The following is a 15,621-nucleotide window of genomic DNA, read 5'->3' on the forward strand; positions in this document are numbered from 1 at the left end:
GAGGATTAGAGTGACCAGCACAACGCTGTGCAAGGCAGCAAACAACACACACACACTACGCTACCAGGTGAAGCTACGATCTAGAAATCTCCATAGCACGAGCTTGAGAGAGAGGGAGAATATACGGCAAGGCCAACCACAAGCTTCTGTGGGAGGCAACTTAGAAGCTGTCCAATGGAAGGCCGGGAAGGCAAAGACTCGTCGGCCGTGCCAAGGTGCTCGCTTGTAATCATGTCTACAAATATTGGTTTATTTCTAACTGAACAAGACAAACACTAGAGAGTGACCAGTGTTTGTTCTCTAAATTGTTGTCAAAACATAAATATTTGTGCATCAATCAATCATCAATCACACTAGAAAGTAGCGATGAGTATGGCCGTTGGGAATTAAGTTAAGAAATGGAGAGGCGAGTGGTTCAAGAAAGTCGGCTCCGGCCACACTTTGTTTGGTGTTGGTCTCTCTTCTTCCTCAAAGAGAGACGTGGAGAATTCCAGAAGCCTCGTCTCCCAACCCATCGACGCGGCGACTCTCTCTCTCTCTCTCTCTCTCTCCTCCCACGCACGCGGCACGCCCCCCTTCATGGTCTACGTACGTATTCGATACTTGCCCTAGTTATTTTGATTGGGTTTGATTCGAATTGAAGTAAGCGGATGCGGCGCCGGAGGTCCCCATCACCTGACCTCGCATCGCATTGCATCGCATCAGTTGGAAGGCGACGTCGGACGCTTCCTTCACCCCTCCTCCACAAGTAAGAAAATTCCATCCATGTTCCAACCCTCCCCCTGTTTCGCGATTTCCTCGCTCTGCGCAATTCCACCGCCTTCCCCCCTCTGTTTCGTGATTTCCTCCTGACGATTTGATTGGATTCGATTTCGGTTTCGCTGGAATTGAAATTGCTAAACGAGTAAATTCGACAATGGATTGAGATCTAGAGAGCAGCCAGCCATGTTCTTGATAGATATTTAAACCGATGCCCTACCTAGGGTACCTATTTCACCGCTTCTTGGAAGGAAAAGCTAATTGGAAGGTTTTGTGCGATGTTGCCACTTGCAGAGAGAGATTAATTCGCTGATCAAGCGGAGCAGCAGCGATGGTTTTGCGCGACCAAGATCCGGATGTCATCCGATGGGGCCTTCACCATCTCCTCCCCGGTGCTGCTGCTGCTGCTGCTGATGACTACTCTGCTTATCATCACGCTCAAACCGCCACTACTACAGGTTGTACTGGCTACGCCCAGGTTGTTGATGACCGGAACGGGGATAGCTCCGTTGAGGTCATGATTGAACATGATGTCGACCACCAGGATGCTGTTGAGAACGACGAAATCATCGCACAAACCCTGCAGGAGGAGTTATCCCAAATCACCTTTGCCGAAGCATCTGGAACATCCTGCGCCGACGACCACCATTCCGCTGTCCTCGCACAAGAATGGTTGCGCCCGCACATCATCCATGTAGCCTCAGGTATTTTTCTTCCCCTCAAAGTGTAAAGCACAATTACAAATTCAAAGCACAGGCGTCTTTCTGCACAATGTTGACTGTTTGTACATATGAAGGTACAGCTCCAGCTTCTGAGGAGGCGGAGAGCAGGGAACCTTTTAGCTCATGTTCAAGCCCTGGAGATAACAATGTCCATGATGGTGAGGCATGCTTAATAGTAGTGGATGACTTCTCCATCCTGGATGGAGAAGTTGGGAAAAGATTGAACGACATGCTCCCAGTTCCTGTAAGCAGTCGCTTCCCCTTGGTTGAACATGCAAGCTACCTCTACATGTAGTATGTGCATTTGCAGTGGGTCCCAAAGTTTTACCTTGCTGGAGTGTCCTGTCTAACTAATGGTTACCATTACTGTCTAAAATTGGATGGGGTCATATGTTGCAACAAATAACAATGTTGATCTATGACAGAATTATTATCTGCCTAATGGATGCCCATGTTCATTTGGACATATGAATGTTCTTCCCTATCAAGGATCTAATTTTCTCCATGTGATTATCAAGGATCTCATTTTCGTTGAGGACGTCTGAGCATCTTGCATGCTATCTCTCTGTGCACAAGGTTCAACTATATGGCATACATTTTGTTAATCCATTCCTTTTGCTATTCCAGCATGTTCCTAAAACAAATGGAGAGATTCCTTCTGTTGATGAAGCCATTTCAGATCATCAAAGGCTCCTTGACAGGTAAAAAACTGTAAAATATGATATGGATGTTTCATCAGTCATCACCAAACCTAGATAAAAATAGAGATATGTTACCGAAGCTCATGCTTTATTTTTCATTTTGTGCTAATCATGTCAGTGGTATAACTGTTTACCTCATAAAATTATTAATAGTGCTCTAGGAATGATCCACGGTTCACGGCAGTCTTTATGATGCTTTGCCATTTTACTCCAATGCGATTTCTTGTATTTTTAGGCTCATGTTGTATGATCTGGCTGAGCTCAAGATAAAAGGAGATGGCAATTGTCAGGTCTGATTACAGGAATTCAGTTTTCCCTTTTTGCATATAGCATATTCATGAGCTGTGGCTGCTGTGCTAACTTACTGGTAGACATACTGATTTATGTTGTATGTTCCTTTTTACGCAGTTTCGAGCATTGTCTGATCAATTTTACCGTACTCCTGAACATCATAGATTTGTTCGGCAACAAGTGGTCAACCAGGTTAGTATTGTCAAAACAACTAGTTTCAGCCATCTGTGAACTTCCATGTGCATGGGCGTTTCATGGGTAAATGTCTAGTTTCATCTTTCGTGCTGGTACTGGCATAAATAATCATGCATGCACACAATCAGTTGTATGCATGCAGTTGAACTGATTGTGTTTATTTGTGCCGCAAGACAACTATCGTTTCAACCTCGTGGGGCTTCAGTTTTTTTCATTCTCATGTATGTTTCCCTTTAAATTACTTGACAGCTTGAATCTCATCCCAATATTTATGCTGGATATGTCCCTATGGATTACAAAGAATATTTGAAAAAGATGTCGAAGTAAGTACCAGCCCTATTTTCTAGTTATTAGCAAATGCTCCATTTATAGTGTGCAAACACAGATCCTCATTTTGTTACGCTAAATAAACCAACCAGGAGTGGAGAGTGGGGTGATCATGTTACATTGCAGGCTGCTGCAGACTCGGTAAACTTGATGTTTCTTGACCCCATATTCTTCTGCAACTCATACTTCTGCACTTATTTATGCAGTGAAGAACCCGAATGACTCCTTCACTTTATCCACTGTGATGAGTGGTTAGTGAATGTAGTAATTGGGAATATAATCGAACTAATGCTGTTCTTGAACTTGCTGCTTCTGTACTTTTTTTACCTTTCAGAATTGCATCGCATGGTTTTGCCTAATGTAAGAATCACTAGGAATACTTTTACTGGAAAAACATACCTTTAACATATTTTTTGGGGAATTTATTGGCGTTGTGTTATGCCATATGAGTGCTCCTAGTTTATTGTATGCAACTTCAGTGTATGCATTGACTTTTGCAGTACGGTGTAAAGATTTTCATCCTGACATCATTCAGAGATACGTGCTACATTGAAATTCTCCCTGTTGTTGAGAAATCAAAAAGAGGTGGTGCTTCATCATTTAATTTGCTTGTTGTTGAACTTTATACTAGATTCAGCAAACATTCCATTGCACAGTCAAATTTAGATGTTTGCCTCACACTGTGCCCTTTTGTGTATCTAAAGCCTTTCTATTTTTTTTACAAACTTTGCAGTTATATGCTTGAGTTTTTGGGCTGAGGTGCACTACAACTCTATATATCCAGAAGGAGGTACGGTTTAGCGTTTAGATAACATTTATTTTTTGCTCTTGTTGATTCAGTATTTCACTTTCTTATCACCCCCTATTGCAGAGTTACCAGTTTTGGAGAACAACAAGAAAAGGTGGTGGCCCTTCTAGCATTCCCAAGAAGGACATTAGAAGCAGCTAACAGTGGGATATACTCTGCAGCCAGCTGTATACTCCTCCATTTGATTCATTCTTTTCCGGGTGGCAGCTCATCAGACCAAGTGACCATTTTGTTCGGCCATGTGATCGACGACAATGGATCCAGTGACCTTGGGAGTTGGGAGGCTGCACTGCGATAGGATTTGTTGGTGTTACTTGTAGACGGTATCTGTACAGACAGATAGGTTTTCGGAATTGTTTCTAACTCTGATAACTGTTGAAGGGTTTTTCGATGTTGATCAGGAATTCAGAGTTGTGAGTGATAGGCACATTATTTTGATCAACGGACAGCCTGACTAATTTGGTTGGAAATATCAGGAAAAAAAGGAATACTACTTGTTCATCTTCAGATTTCAGTACATATATATTGATTATAACTCGGCAAACTGTCAAGCAGAGCTAATTGGTTGCCAACGTAGATCGAGGATTGCGGAAAGAACTCAAACATGTGTTGTGTGTATGTACATTGTTAATCTTTGCAAAGAATTTTATGTTACTTAGGAAGTCTTTGGTCGATCTTTCGGTCGTTTCTCTGCTGTATAATTGTCTTGCAAAATTCCTATTAAAAACCTGCGATCCAAACATGAACTTTCCGTTTTTTACTGGTCACTATCGTTTACTGTAGCAAATTTGACTAACCGTTCTTTACTTAAAAAAGTTTATAGATACTTAAAAATATATAATAATACTAGTAAAGTTTGTTTCATGATAAATCTAATAATATAAAAGTTTTAAGTATTTATAATTTTAAAAAAAACATACGGTCAAATTTGTTATAATAAAAAACAGTGATAAGTAAAAAAACGGAGGGAGTAAGAGTTAACAAAAGAAAAAAGCTCAAGAAACCCTTCTGGAATGCTCTGGAACCAACCAACCAACCCCCCGCTCCCCTTGTTGCCAACCCAACCCAACGGTCCCAACCCTACCTTCCTTCCTTCATCCAGCTCCTGTTGCCGCCGCCGCCGCCATCTCCTAAACCCTAGACCCAGGCAGGCTTCGCCATGGCCACCATCCCCACCACCGACTCCGCGCTCCTCCTCGGCTCATCCGCTCTCCACGTGCGTAAACCCCAACCCTTCTTTCTCCGATCGATGAATTAATTACTCTCAAGCGCTGCTAACTTTTCGTGTGTGCCTCCAGAGGGGCGCCGGGACCAGGAGGGCGTCGGCGGCGAGGCTGCCCGGAGGCGGCCGCCGTCGCCCGCAGGCGGTCGTGCGCGCGTCCGCCAAGGAGATCGCCTTTGACCAGAGCTCCAGAGCCTCCCTCCAGGCCGGCGTCGAGAAGCTCGCTGCCGCCGTCGGGGTCACCCTCGGCCCCAGAGGTTGCGCCACCTCTTCTTGTGTGCTGTCGTTTTCGATCTAGGTTTACAATGTGTGACCATTTGGTACGGTGGAAAGTGGTACACATAGCAGCGCCTCTAGTGCAAGTTGGGAAATGTGGTTACTGCTTAGTTGGCATTATGACCTATGAATTCTAATTTCATGGTTGCACAAATGTCTGATTTAATGCTTAAGCATGGAGATTATATGGCGCTTGACTAGTTGGGCGACTGAGCCAAACTCAGCAATGAATGTTAACATAGCCCCCTTTATAATCTACTCCTGCTAGTTTTGTTACAAATGGAAAAGGTTCAGATGGTGAAAATCAGGACTTCCTACTGTCTAGTGCAAGCTTTCTGTGTTTTGAGTTTGACCACCTGTCAGATTCAACCAAAACACTATGATGGGACACTATCCCTTTTGGTTGTGATGCTTTCTATTTTGGATGTCTTACTATAGGTTTCCATAACCAATTTCGTTGTCCATCTATGGTCTCCTCTGCCCTTTGCAGATTTTGACTTGGTTTCCACTGTTTGGTATTGTAGGAAGGAATGTTGTTTTGGATGAGTTTGGAACCCCTAAAGTGGTAAACGATGGAGTTACCATTGCTCGCGCTATCGAGCTCGCCGATCCAATGGAGAATGCTGGAGCCGCATTAATTCGTGAAGTAAGCGTTGTGGTCTCTAGTTGTATTTATTTTATTATATGTCTTCCCGATGGGGGTAGCTATTTCACCACGTAATTCTTTACCATGCATCCATTCATCTGTCAAATGAAAGGTTGCTAGCAAGACAAATGACTCGGCTGGTGATGGGACCACAACTGCATCTGTTCTTGCTAGGGAGATCATAAAATTGGGAATGCTGAGTGTTACTTCAGGGGCAAATCCAGTGTCTATTAAGAAGGGCATCGATAAGACTGTTAAAAAATTAGTGGAGGAACTTGAGAAGAAGTCCAGGCCTGTGAAGGGTAGCGGGGATATTAAAGGTCTGACTATATATGAACATCTGCACACTTTTGTTTGTACTAGATCTGATGGTTGAGCTCACTATCTCTTGAAGTATATATGTTTTTAACATTTTTTGCCTTTTGATTTCAGCTATTGCTGCTATATCAGCTGGAAATGATGAACTTGTTGGGACCATGATTGCGGAAGCTATTGAAAAAGTTGGTCCTGATGGTGTTCTCTCGATCGAGTCGTCATCATCGTTTGAGACCACAGTTGAAGTTGAAGAAGGAATGGAGGTATTTATCCTAGCTAGGATACTCACATGCTGATGCCATGTGTTTAGTGGTTGAGTAAGTACAGTATTTATCCTAAGTGCATTAATTCCTTATTTTGCCCATATCTGCAGATCGACAGAGGATATATCTCCCCTCAGTTTGTCACTAATCCTGAGAAGTCAACCATTGAGTTTGAAAATGCTCGAATTCTCGTCACTGATCAGAAGATATCATCAATAAAAGAAATCATTCCTTTGTTGGAGCAAACAACACAGTTAAGAGCACCACTTCTCATAATTGCAGAGGATGTAAGTGGTGAGGCTTTGGCAACTTTAGTTGTTAACAAGCTTAGAGGAATCTTAAATGTAGCTGCAATCAAAGCTCCTGGTTTTGGTGAGAGGCGTAAAGCTCTTCTGCAGGACATAGCCATCGTTACAGGTGAAACTGCTTACTGCTAAGCTTATTTAGACAGTGGTCAGTATTCTCATGTTATTACTATCTGAGTACTATCGTATGACATTGTTTTCCTTCCCATATTACTTTAGGTTTTCTTTTTCTTTTTTGTCCTGGTTATTATATGTTTAAATTTATATGCTTACTTTTCTACTAGAACATGGGCGAGCTTAATGTATTCTTTGCTATCTGGCTTCTAACTATGTACTCCTATATGTAAAGTTCCATTAAAGGGCTCAGCGCTACCTTTTTTCTGGTGCGTAAATTTAAATGATTGGAGCTAGTAAAGAGCACATGCAAAATTGTTTTTCTTGAACTAGGAAGTTTAGTTCTAATTGTCTTGGTTGTCTAATCTGTTTCTGACTGTTTGTTTTTCCCAATCTTTTGTTTCAGGTGCTGAATATCAATCCAAAGATCTTGGCTTACTAGTTGAGAATACAACATTGGAGCAGCTTGGCATAGCCCGGAAAGTCACAATCTCCAGTTCCTCCACGACCATTATAGCAGATGCTGCCAGCAAAGATGATATCCAGGCCAGAATTGCACAGCTGAAAAGAGAGCTCTCTCAGACGGACTCGACATATGACTCTGAGAAGTTGGCAGAGAGAATTGCAAAGCTTTCTGGTGGAGTTGCTGTGATAAAGGTTGGAGCTTCAACTGAGGCAGAGCTTGAGGACCGCAAGCTCCGTATAGAGGATGCGAAGAATGCAACCTTTGCTGCCATAGAGGAAGGTATTGTACCAGGAGGTGGTGCAGCCTATGTTCACCTTTCTACATTTGTACCGGCCATCAAGGAGAAGTTGGATGATCCCCAAGAGCGCCTTGGTGCTGATATCATTCAGAAGGTATTATTCTACTAAACTGTACTGATATGCTAATTAAAATTAAGGAATCATTGCAGAATAGCATAGTGAACTAGTATATAGTAGTATGCTAGATGTTTCATGTAGTGTAATCCTGCAAGATTATTCGTGTAGAAGAAAATAGCGTTGATTATTCATGTATAATTAGCTAACTGTACGAATTCAACTCTGGCGTGTTGCTTTCACCCATTTAGTGGTGTGCATTGACCTCGTAGGCTGGGGTTTTTAGTGTTCTTTTGTTGATTTTCAGGCCCTAGTAGCACCTGCAGCACTGATAGCACATAATGCTGGGGTTGAAGGTGAAGTGATTGTAGATAAAATCAAGGAGAGTGAATGGGAGTTTGGTTACAATGCCATGGCTGACAAGCACGAGAACTTGGTAGAAGCTGGTGTGATTGACCCCGCAAAAGTGACAAGATGCGCGCTGCAAAACGCTGCCTCGGTGGCTGGAATGGTGTTGACTACCCAAGCAATTGTTGTGGAGAAGCCAAAGAAGAAGGCTCCTGCAGCTGCCGGGGCACCTGAGGGTTCTTTCGCCATGTGATGCTATTATTTTCACTAGTCCTGTGACACGATGATGCAAAATTGCACCTCTCATGTCATGTTGTGTTGGCGAAGCAGATACATTTTATCATGTTGAATTGTTTAGCTAAGCTAGACGAGCGGGCAAGAATAAGTTTAATGAAAATGAGATTCATCTGGTTCTTGTGCACTGCTTTTGTTGTCGATCACAGGTTGCGATACATTCTTTTGAGTGACTAGCTTGTGCAAATGAGAGAGAAGCAGGGCGTGCGGCGATGCTGGAGGAGTTGGCTTATCTAAACAATTACAGCTGTACTAGTTAACACATAGACGAATTTGCATCTCCGTTTGCTTTCTGGTTTGGTACCATGATCCTTGTCTCTTTTGTATCGTCCTCTCCGCTCCTCATGGGGATGATTTGATTGCATGGCAACTGGCGGGCCCCACCTGGCAGCAAATTCCATGGTGCTGCTTGCGCGCCTTATCCTCCTCGCGACCCGCCCTCTCTGAGTCTCAGTCTGAGAGGAGAGGAGAGGAGGCATGGTGCAGCAGCAAGGACACTGAACCAAACAAGCTGTGCCCCTCCTCTCGGTCTGCCTTCCTCTTCCTCCCACCTTGCCAAGGACTGCTCCCTCCATGAATTCCAGCCGGAGCCTCCTCTCGTCACCACTCTTTGCTAGCTCGTCTCCAAACTTGAGGAGCACTACCTCTGTCCCTTCCTCCCCATCACCCTCACGCACCTCAGGTATGAATCAATATGATTCTTTCCATCTTAGCCTTCTTTTCTTTCCTCACGCATTTGATCTGGGTAGCTCGCTCTTTGTTTTCGGCCCTCAAATTCATCTGCTCTGGCATGCAGTTCCAATGATACATGACAACACCGGCAGAGCATCATCCACGGCGTGCCACTACTCGCCGTCGCTTGTGGCAGAAGAGCAGCTTCTTCATGGTCCCAAAGATACCTTAACCTTGAAGGGCGAGAAGGCTTTGCTTGAGCTGCTGCTAGATATGGTCTGCTATTATCAGACCTTACTTATCGATGAAAGCTAAAAGCGATCGACTTGGTCGTTAATTTTGTGTTGTTGTGTTCTCCTTCTCCCAGGCTCTGGACCAGCACGTCGATGGGAAGAAGAAGCTCATCGTTAGTCAAGAGACACAAGATAGTGATTTCGAGAGCTATTTAAGAGATGCTGCAAGCCGAGTGCTTTACCAGCCACAGCCAGCATTCACGTACGGCAGTTTAATTTCTACTTCTATTTCCTCGCCAGATTATTTAAATGACTGTACGTTGTGAATGGTAATATGCAAATGGCTTTAATGTAATTTGTGGTTATTCTGATCTAAACTGAGTCGCTCCTGCCAGTGAAGAAGACGATGATGCTACTTCAGCGAGCTCTTCAACATCGACTGCAAACTTAGGTTCAACGACGCTGGCAAAGGAGGTGGCATTGCCAGCACAAGAATCGAACACTTCAACCACCCAACTGGATGTGTCGCAGCTTCACCGGTTTGTTTCTTCATGTTTGAAACACTCATTTTTTTAGATAATGGAAATACAACTCCTGGCCTATGTACCAATAAGACGTCAGACATTCAGAATGCAAAGAAAAAAAAAGACACTCAAATTCACGTCCAAGACAACCAAATGAGTTAGGCTTGAAACAATCTTGTGCGACAGGCAGCAAGTGTTATGCACTTTATTCTAACTCTTGACTATTGTGCTTGCAACCAGTGTGGATACGAACCACTCATACAAGGAACTGCTGAGCAAAGGGCAAGTGTTCGTTAGATCCAAAAGGCTACTTGAGAGGAGATCCAAGAAACGGAATGCTCCCAGAGCATCAAGTAATGAGGTTCTGTGCACGGTTGTCGGCTCCAAGAAGGAAGAGAAGCCAAAGAAGGTTGGCAGAGTTCTTGATCCAGATGAGCCTTTTAAGTTGTTTCTACGAGATCGTGAGACGACGGAATTCTTGGCGGCAAAAGAAGAGAAACATTTGTTCAGCCAAATACAGGCATGTCTAATTTCCTGTCCTTGATGCCCAGAAGCACTTTCTTTCAGGTTACTAATTGAAATATGAAAATTCTATAGAATCTTATGAAGTTAGAGGAGGCTCAGCGTAAATTACAAGTTCAATGTGGTCGTGAGCCGACAGTTGCAGAGTGGGCTCAGGCTGTAGGAATGAGCTGCAGGGAGTTGCAGTCCTCTATAAGCACTGGAAGACGGTGCCGGGAGAAGATGGCTCGCTCCAACTTCCGCCTTGTGATACATGTAGCTAGAAAATACGAGGGATATGGTCTTGACATTCAGGACCTAGTTCAGGTTCCACTCTGTTCCATTCATTCATTACTCTAAAGGCTAGGCTACATCACCATGTTTCTTGTTGTTAATGTTTCTTACTCGTAATGCCAGGATGGATGCTGTGGGTTGATGAAGACCTTCGAGAAATTCAATCCAAGCAAGGGATGTAGATTCCCGACCTACGCATATTGGTGGATACGCCAATCGATTAAAAAGTCCATTTTCAAGAATTCAAGACTAATCCGATTGCCGGTATGGACACATTTCAATTTGAAGGGGGCAAGTTTTATTCATTCTTTCGGAACTATTTCTCAAGGATGTACATACCTTTGATGGTGTGCCCTTGTTTTTCTTGTTGCTTGCAGGAGAGTGTCTTTGCACTTCAGAGCAAAGTCAGCAAAGCAAGAACGGAATGCATAATGCAAGGGGAGCAGCCCACAAATGTGAATGTAGCAAGACGTGCTGGCATCACAATTGAGAAGCTGGCAAGACTCAGAGCAAAATTCAGAAAACCGCGGTCCATGCAAGATCGAGTTTGGTCGGATGACGGTGTCACATTCCAGGTACTTCCATTTTCTCCAATCTGCATAGTACTACCTAATCAGTTGATACGCTAAAAGCCGTTGAGTACATACATACATCAAAAGTAGAGAGGGTAGGGCAGCTACAGAATCTTCAGTTACCATCAGGATCAGAATGCTGAAAATTTTTGTGGCACCATCCACTAAGCTCTAGGTCTAGTTTAGCTAGGTTCTTAGCCCGATGTGGTTTTATAGTTTTTACTCAGTTTTCTTTTAATTAACCGAGCATGTCAAGCCCATGAAGCTTTTCTTCTTATTAATACGATTAACAGCTTTCCTGTCGGTTCTTTTCGACCATCCACTGAGCTCTGATTTAATACTGCAGGAGATAACGGAAGACCCAAATGTTGAGCCTCCTGAGCTCAGCGTAGACAGGCTGATGATGAGGCAGCAAGTCCGCGATTTCCTGGGGATCCTGAGCCCCAGGGAGAAGGAAATCATCGAGCACCGTTTTGGAATCCACGATGGGGAGCCCAAAACGCTTCATGTCATCGGCGACATGTATGGCCTGTCCAAGGAGAGGATCCGGCAGGTCCAGAACAAAGCATTGGACAAGCTGAAAAAGAGCGTGTCGGCGCAGGGGTTTGACGTTTACTTTGATTTGCTAACTTGAACAGGCCAAGGATCTCTTGGTTTCAATTCAATTGTTCATACAAACGGTTTTAGCAATTAGACGTGTATACAATACATCCCCCAGCCAGGGAAATGACAGGTATAGAACCGAAACAAAAATGCGGTATACAGCAGATTCACTGTCATCTTTTTTGTTGATGTAAGTAAATTTTCCCAGGAAATTGTTGGTACATATTGAATTCAGCGTCATATTTGGAGCTGTAAGGCTGGATTCAGCATCATATTTGGAGCTGGAGCTGGGCGCCTGGGCCAGGCCATGCAAATAGGCGATTTACAATTGCTTTCTTTCCAGTAAGAAGAATAGTAATAGTGCATCATAGCTCCAACTCATGAGCCCTTGATCAGGAATATCATTTTTTTTCGAGAATACTTCGGTAGGCGCGGAGCCGACCTGAACTTCTCCTTAATGGGTGTGACAAATCCACATGTTACATCAGAAATTGCGAGAACAACGCAACACATACATTGACAACTTAGAAGACACAACGGGAAGAGGCACGCTAAGAAGCACAACTCACTGGCGCTCAAAAAAAAAAAAAGAAGAAGAAGAAGCACAGCTCACTTACAATTCAAAAGTATCATTACAAATGAGTGACCCCATCTGCTGCACTTTGACCCTTTGATCTTAGGATTCCTTTTACCTGTGCTGGCCTGTGATTTTTGTTAAGATGGACCCCTGTTGCTGCCAGTGCCGGGAACAAATGGAATGGATTGCACACATCACATGTGGCTGGGGGCATGGAGATCTGCACCGGATATGGCTACAATCCCATTACAATTCGCAACGCTGAGCTGCTCTGCATTGTCTGGACGTGGATTCAGTGAAATCAGGTCATGTGGAAGATTATTAGATGCATCGTCATGCATGTGCTCATCCTAGCTACTTGCAGCATTCATTCCATCCATGCTACAATACTCCCTCCCATCGGAGACTGATGTAAAAAATAGATTATCTAAACTATAAAGGTGCGAAAGCGTTTGATGTTGAGCACACCATCTAACCCTCCAGATACAATCCAACGCTCTCCCTCCCTCCCATCATGTTCTGCCCGGTCTGTTTCCTGCCTCCTCCCACCTAATAAAAAACCAGAAAAACCGGTACAAAAAACCAAATCCACCCGGTCCGTCCCTTCCCCCGCGCCTCACAGATGGACGTCGTCACACCGCTCAATCCGTTCCCCTCGCCGGCGGCCCAACCCACCCTCCTCCCCGACCCCTCTCCTCCTCCCCGTTCTCCTCCGCCCGCCATTCGCGCGGGATCCGGGCCCATGTCGCACCGCTCCCGCCCCTCCGCCGCTCACTCCGTTCCCCTCGCCGGCGGCCGAACCCAAACTCCTCCCCGACCCCTCTCCTCCCCTCCCCTCGGTCCTCCTCCCTGTGCTCCTCCTCCCTGTGCTCCTCCTCCCACCATTCGCGCGGCATCCGGGCCCACGCAGCCGCTCACTCTGATCCCCTAGCCGGCGGCCCAACCCAGCCTCCTCCCCGACCCCTCTCCTCACCCCCGGTCCTCCGGCCCGTGCTCCTGCTCCTGCTCCCGCCATTCGCGCGGGATCCGGGCCCACGCAGGTGACTATGTTTGGCAACGCATCCGAAGGTGGTTCCTTATGTGATTTTGTCGCCAAATTTGTCGCGCGAGAATTTGTCGCCATCTTCCAACAGAGGTCGTTCCATACGACGAACTTCCTTTTTTGCGGAAATGATCGCCGATGCCAGCGGAGGTGATTTCGTAATTTCCATTTCCTTTTTCGCCGCTTTACCCGCCGATGACATTATAAAGCTTTCCTTTTGGTGTTTCTTGTTTTCCGAGGAGGACGGAGGATGTACGCCGAGAGGAGAGGCACCTTAACTAGGAGGACGGAAGAGGACGCCGAAGAGTGCATTTCACCGAGGAGGAGGAAGAAGGACTAGCATTTGTTGGTAAGCCCATAAGTCCAGTGCTTTTGTAAGAGAAAACTCAAACAGGAATTCTAAAGGAAAATGTGTTCTCTTTTATGTATGCAAATGTTTTGTTCTTGAACAATGGACGAATGACCATACAATACCGTATTTTTCCTCTTCCTGCAACACATGGAATGATGGTAGCTTCTGTTGTTAGTTCAAAGCCTAATTACAAATTCTAAAACATCTATTGTTAGTTCATCTTCCTCCTGATCAAATGTTCACTCATTTTATTCCTCTGTGCCTCAGTACTATTCCTTGACTTGTATTTAAACAACTGCATTGTCCAATGTCTAGGTAGCAAAGGCCACTGTTCAAGTATCGAAGAGGCCTACAGCTTTTTGATCTCTGTTGGGAAAACCGGCGTCTGGAAGAAGGTCATCATTGACCATACAATACCGTATTTTTCCTCTTCCTGCAACACATGGAATGATGGTAGCTTCTGTTGTTAGTTCAAAGCCTAATTACAAATTCTAAAACATCTATTGTTAGTTCATCTTCCTCCTGATCAAATGTTCACTCATTTTATTCCTCTGTGCCTCAGTACTATTCCTTGACTTGTATTTAAACAACTGCATTGTCCAATGTCTAGGTAGCAAAGGCCACTGTTCAAGTATCGAAGAGGCCTACAGCTTTTTGATCTCTGTTGGGAAAACCGGCGTCTGGAAGAAGGTCAAATCTTTTCACAGGGTTTGCAAGTGAGCAGGTATTTTCTTTTGCTTATTGTGTACATTATCTCTATCAGGACCGTAAAAGCGAGTAGTCGAGATATTGAATCTTGTATCTAGGAAGATATTTTCTGTGAATACTCAAATAGTACTTGAAGATCATTCAAAGTGCATACTGTTTCTCACTACAGAACAGTCAAGATGACTTCTAGGCTTCAAGCTGTTAAGTATTTTGGTAGTATTGTGCTTTAGTGCCTTTTCATGTGTATAACAATTAAAGTGAACTATGGAGAACCGGAGAAGCACGTTGCTATACATGCTTAGTGTTTGTAATCCTTTAATTAGCGTTTAGCAGTACAATATAATAGGACTTGAAATATTTAAGTGCACTGATCTGTGGTATATTGGCTTTGTAAATTAAGGTGACTGCATGCATTATAGATCAATAAACAAAGGAGGCCGCAGATAGTATTATTTTCACTGAGCAATACATACGTTTGAGGTCGTTATAGTATTATTTCCACAAGGGAGAAGCTATGTAGCAATGATATTATTAGTATTTATAGGACTAGATATGATCTACATTATTACCTAATTAATTATTTTTTATGTTGATTTCTGCAGGATAAACTTCATTATTGGGTGAGTGATTTCTGCCTGGACGTTTAATCCTTGAAGAGGCTTTAAAGAACAAAGTTTTTGATATACATAACTGTAAGGCCATCTGTTATCTATTATATATATGAAACCTAGGCTAATTCTAGCACTTGCATATTGACTAAAGATTTTTTCGCTACTGGTGGGATTGGTGGGTGATTGCCATGTTACCTGCATGGCATGCACTGGCCATGACTTGCTGGTAGTGCTGAATGACTTCATGATTGAATTTCTTAGCTTTATAATTCCTGTTATAAGTCACATATGCACATAAACCAGAGCTGCAATGTCTTTTCACCTACAATGTGCTGTATGTTTGCCTTGTTTCACCTATACATTGGACATAAACCAGAACTGTATGTTTGCCTTGTTTTCACCTACAATGTGCTGTATGTTTGCCTTGTTTTGTCACCAATTCGTCATGCCTAATGTGAACTGGACTATTTTCTTTATGGGCACTTTCCTCAGCCAAGCTTGCAAACTTAAGAGAAGGGAAATTGTGA

General features: G+C 43.9%; 3 protein-coding genes across 7 annotated transcripts; all 3 read left to right on the top strand.

The window, feature by feature from the left end:
* The first annotated feature begins 352 nt into the window (after positions 1 to 352).
* On the top strand, positions 353 to 4,364 carry LOC133914948 (OVARIAN TUMOR DOMAIN-containing deubiquitinating enzyme 12-like). Of its 5 annotated transcripts, none has more exons than XM_062357913.1 (11): positions 353 to 748; positions 1,054 to 1,463; positions 1,556 to 1,725; positions 2,109 to 2,182; positions 2,418 to 2,472; positions 2,591 to 2,665; positions 2,918 to 2,991; positions 3,088 to 3,136; positions 3,496 to 3,580; positions 3,729 to 3,785; positions 3,867 to 4,364. In XM_062357913.1, the coding sequence occupies exons 2-11, from the start codon at positions 1,091 to 1,093 to the stop codon at positions 3,911 to 3,913; spliced, it is 1,059 nt and encodes a 352-aa protein (XP_062213897.1). In that variant the 5' UTR covers positions 353 to 748; positions 1,054 to 1,090; the 3' UTR covers positions 3,914 to 4,364. The 5 variants fall into 5 exon arrangements, with proteins under 5 accessions (XP_062213897.1, XP_062213898.1, XP_062213899.1 ...); XM_062357914.1 differs by lacking the exon at positions 353 to 748 and adding an exon at positions 755 to 984; XM_062357915.1 differs by lacking the exon at positions 353 to 748 and having other exon boundaries at positions 755 to 1,463; positions 1,562 to 1,725.
* A 464-nt stretch (positions 4,365 to 4,828) lies between these two features.
* LOC133914946 (ruBisCO large subunit-binding protein subunit alpha-like) lies at positions 4,829 to 8,532 on the top strand. The gene is made up of 8 exons (XM_062357911.1): positions 4,829 to 5,019; positions 5,102 to 5,282; positions 5,826 to 5,947; positions 6,060 to 6,267; positions 6,380 to 6,525; positions 6,636 to 6,942; positions 7,351 to 7,802; positions 8,071 to 8,532. Exons 1-8 carry the CDS (start codon positions 4,963 to 4,965, stop codon positions 8,362 to 8,364), a joined length of 1,767 nt encoding a protein of 588 aa, XP_062213895.1. The 5' UTR covers positions 4,829 to 4,962; the 3' UTR covers positions 8,365 to 8,532.
* A 310-nt stretch (positions 8,533 to 8,842) lies between these two features.
* LOC133914947 (RNA polymerase sigma factor sigF, chloroplastic-like) lies at positions 8,843 to 12,076 on the top strand. Its single transcript, XM_062357912.1, has 9 exons — positions 8,843 to 9,087; positions 9,202 to 9,353; positions 9,445 to 9,572; positions 9,706 to 9,849; positions 10,075 to 10,354; positions 10,432 to 10,662; positions 10,753 to 10,893; positions 11,007 to 11,204; positions 11,548 to 12,076. Exons 1-9 carry the CDS (start codon positions 8,979 to 8,981, stop codon positions 11,833 to 11,835), a joined length of 1,671 nt encoding a protein of 556 aa, XP_062213896.1. The 5' UTR covers positions 8,843 to 8,978; the 3' UTR covers positions 11,836 to 12,076.
* The last annotated feature ends 3,545 nt before the right edge of the window (positions 12,077 to 15,621 follow it).

This window comes from Phragmites australis, chromosome 4 (assembly GCF_958298935.1).
Source record: "Phragmites australis chromosome 4, lpPhrAust1.1, whole genome shotgun sequence".
In the NCBI taxonomy this organism is placed as follows: Eukaryota; Viridiplantae; Streptophyta; class Magnoliopsida; order Poales; family Poaceae; genus Phragmites; species Phragmites australis.

Coding starts and splice junctions, on each gene's coding strand:
- LOC133914948 (XM_062357913.1), top strand. CDS start 1,091: ATGGTTTTGCGCGACCAAGATCCGGATGTCATCCGATGGGGCCTTCAC. Junction 2,473..2,590: donor AAGGAGATGGCAATTGTCAG/GTCTGATTACAG, acceptor CTTTTTACGCAG/TTTCGAGCATTGTCTGATCA. Junction 2,666..2,917: donor GGCAACAAGTGGTCAACCAG/GTTAGTATTGTC, acceptor ATTACTTGACAG/CTTGAATCTCATCCCAATAT.
- LOC133914947 (XM_062357912.1), top strand. CDS start 8,979: ATGAATTCCAGCCGGAGCCTCCTCTCGTCACCACTCTTTGCTAGCTCG. Junction 10,355..10,431: donor ATTTGTTCAGCCAAATACAG/GCATGTCTAATT, acceptor AAAATTCTATAG/AATCTTATGAAGTTAGAGGA. Junction 10,663..10,752: donor ACATTCAGGACCTAGTTCAG/GTTCCACTCTGT, acceptor TCGTAATGCCAG/GATGGATGCTGTGGGTTGAT.
- LOC133914946 (XM_062357911.1), top strand. CDS start 4,963: ATGGCCACCATCCCCACCACCGACTCCGCGCTCCTCCTCGGCTCATCC. Junction 5,020..5,101: donor TCGGCTCATCCGCTCTCCAC/GTGCGTAAACCC, acceptor GTGTGCCTCCAG/AGGGGCGCCGGGACCAGGAG. Junction 6,268..6,379: donor GGGTAGCGGGGATATTAAAG/GTCTGACTATAT, acceptor TTTTGATTTCAG/CTATTGCTGCTATATCAGCT.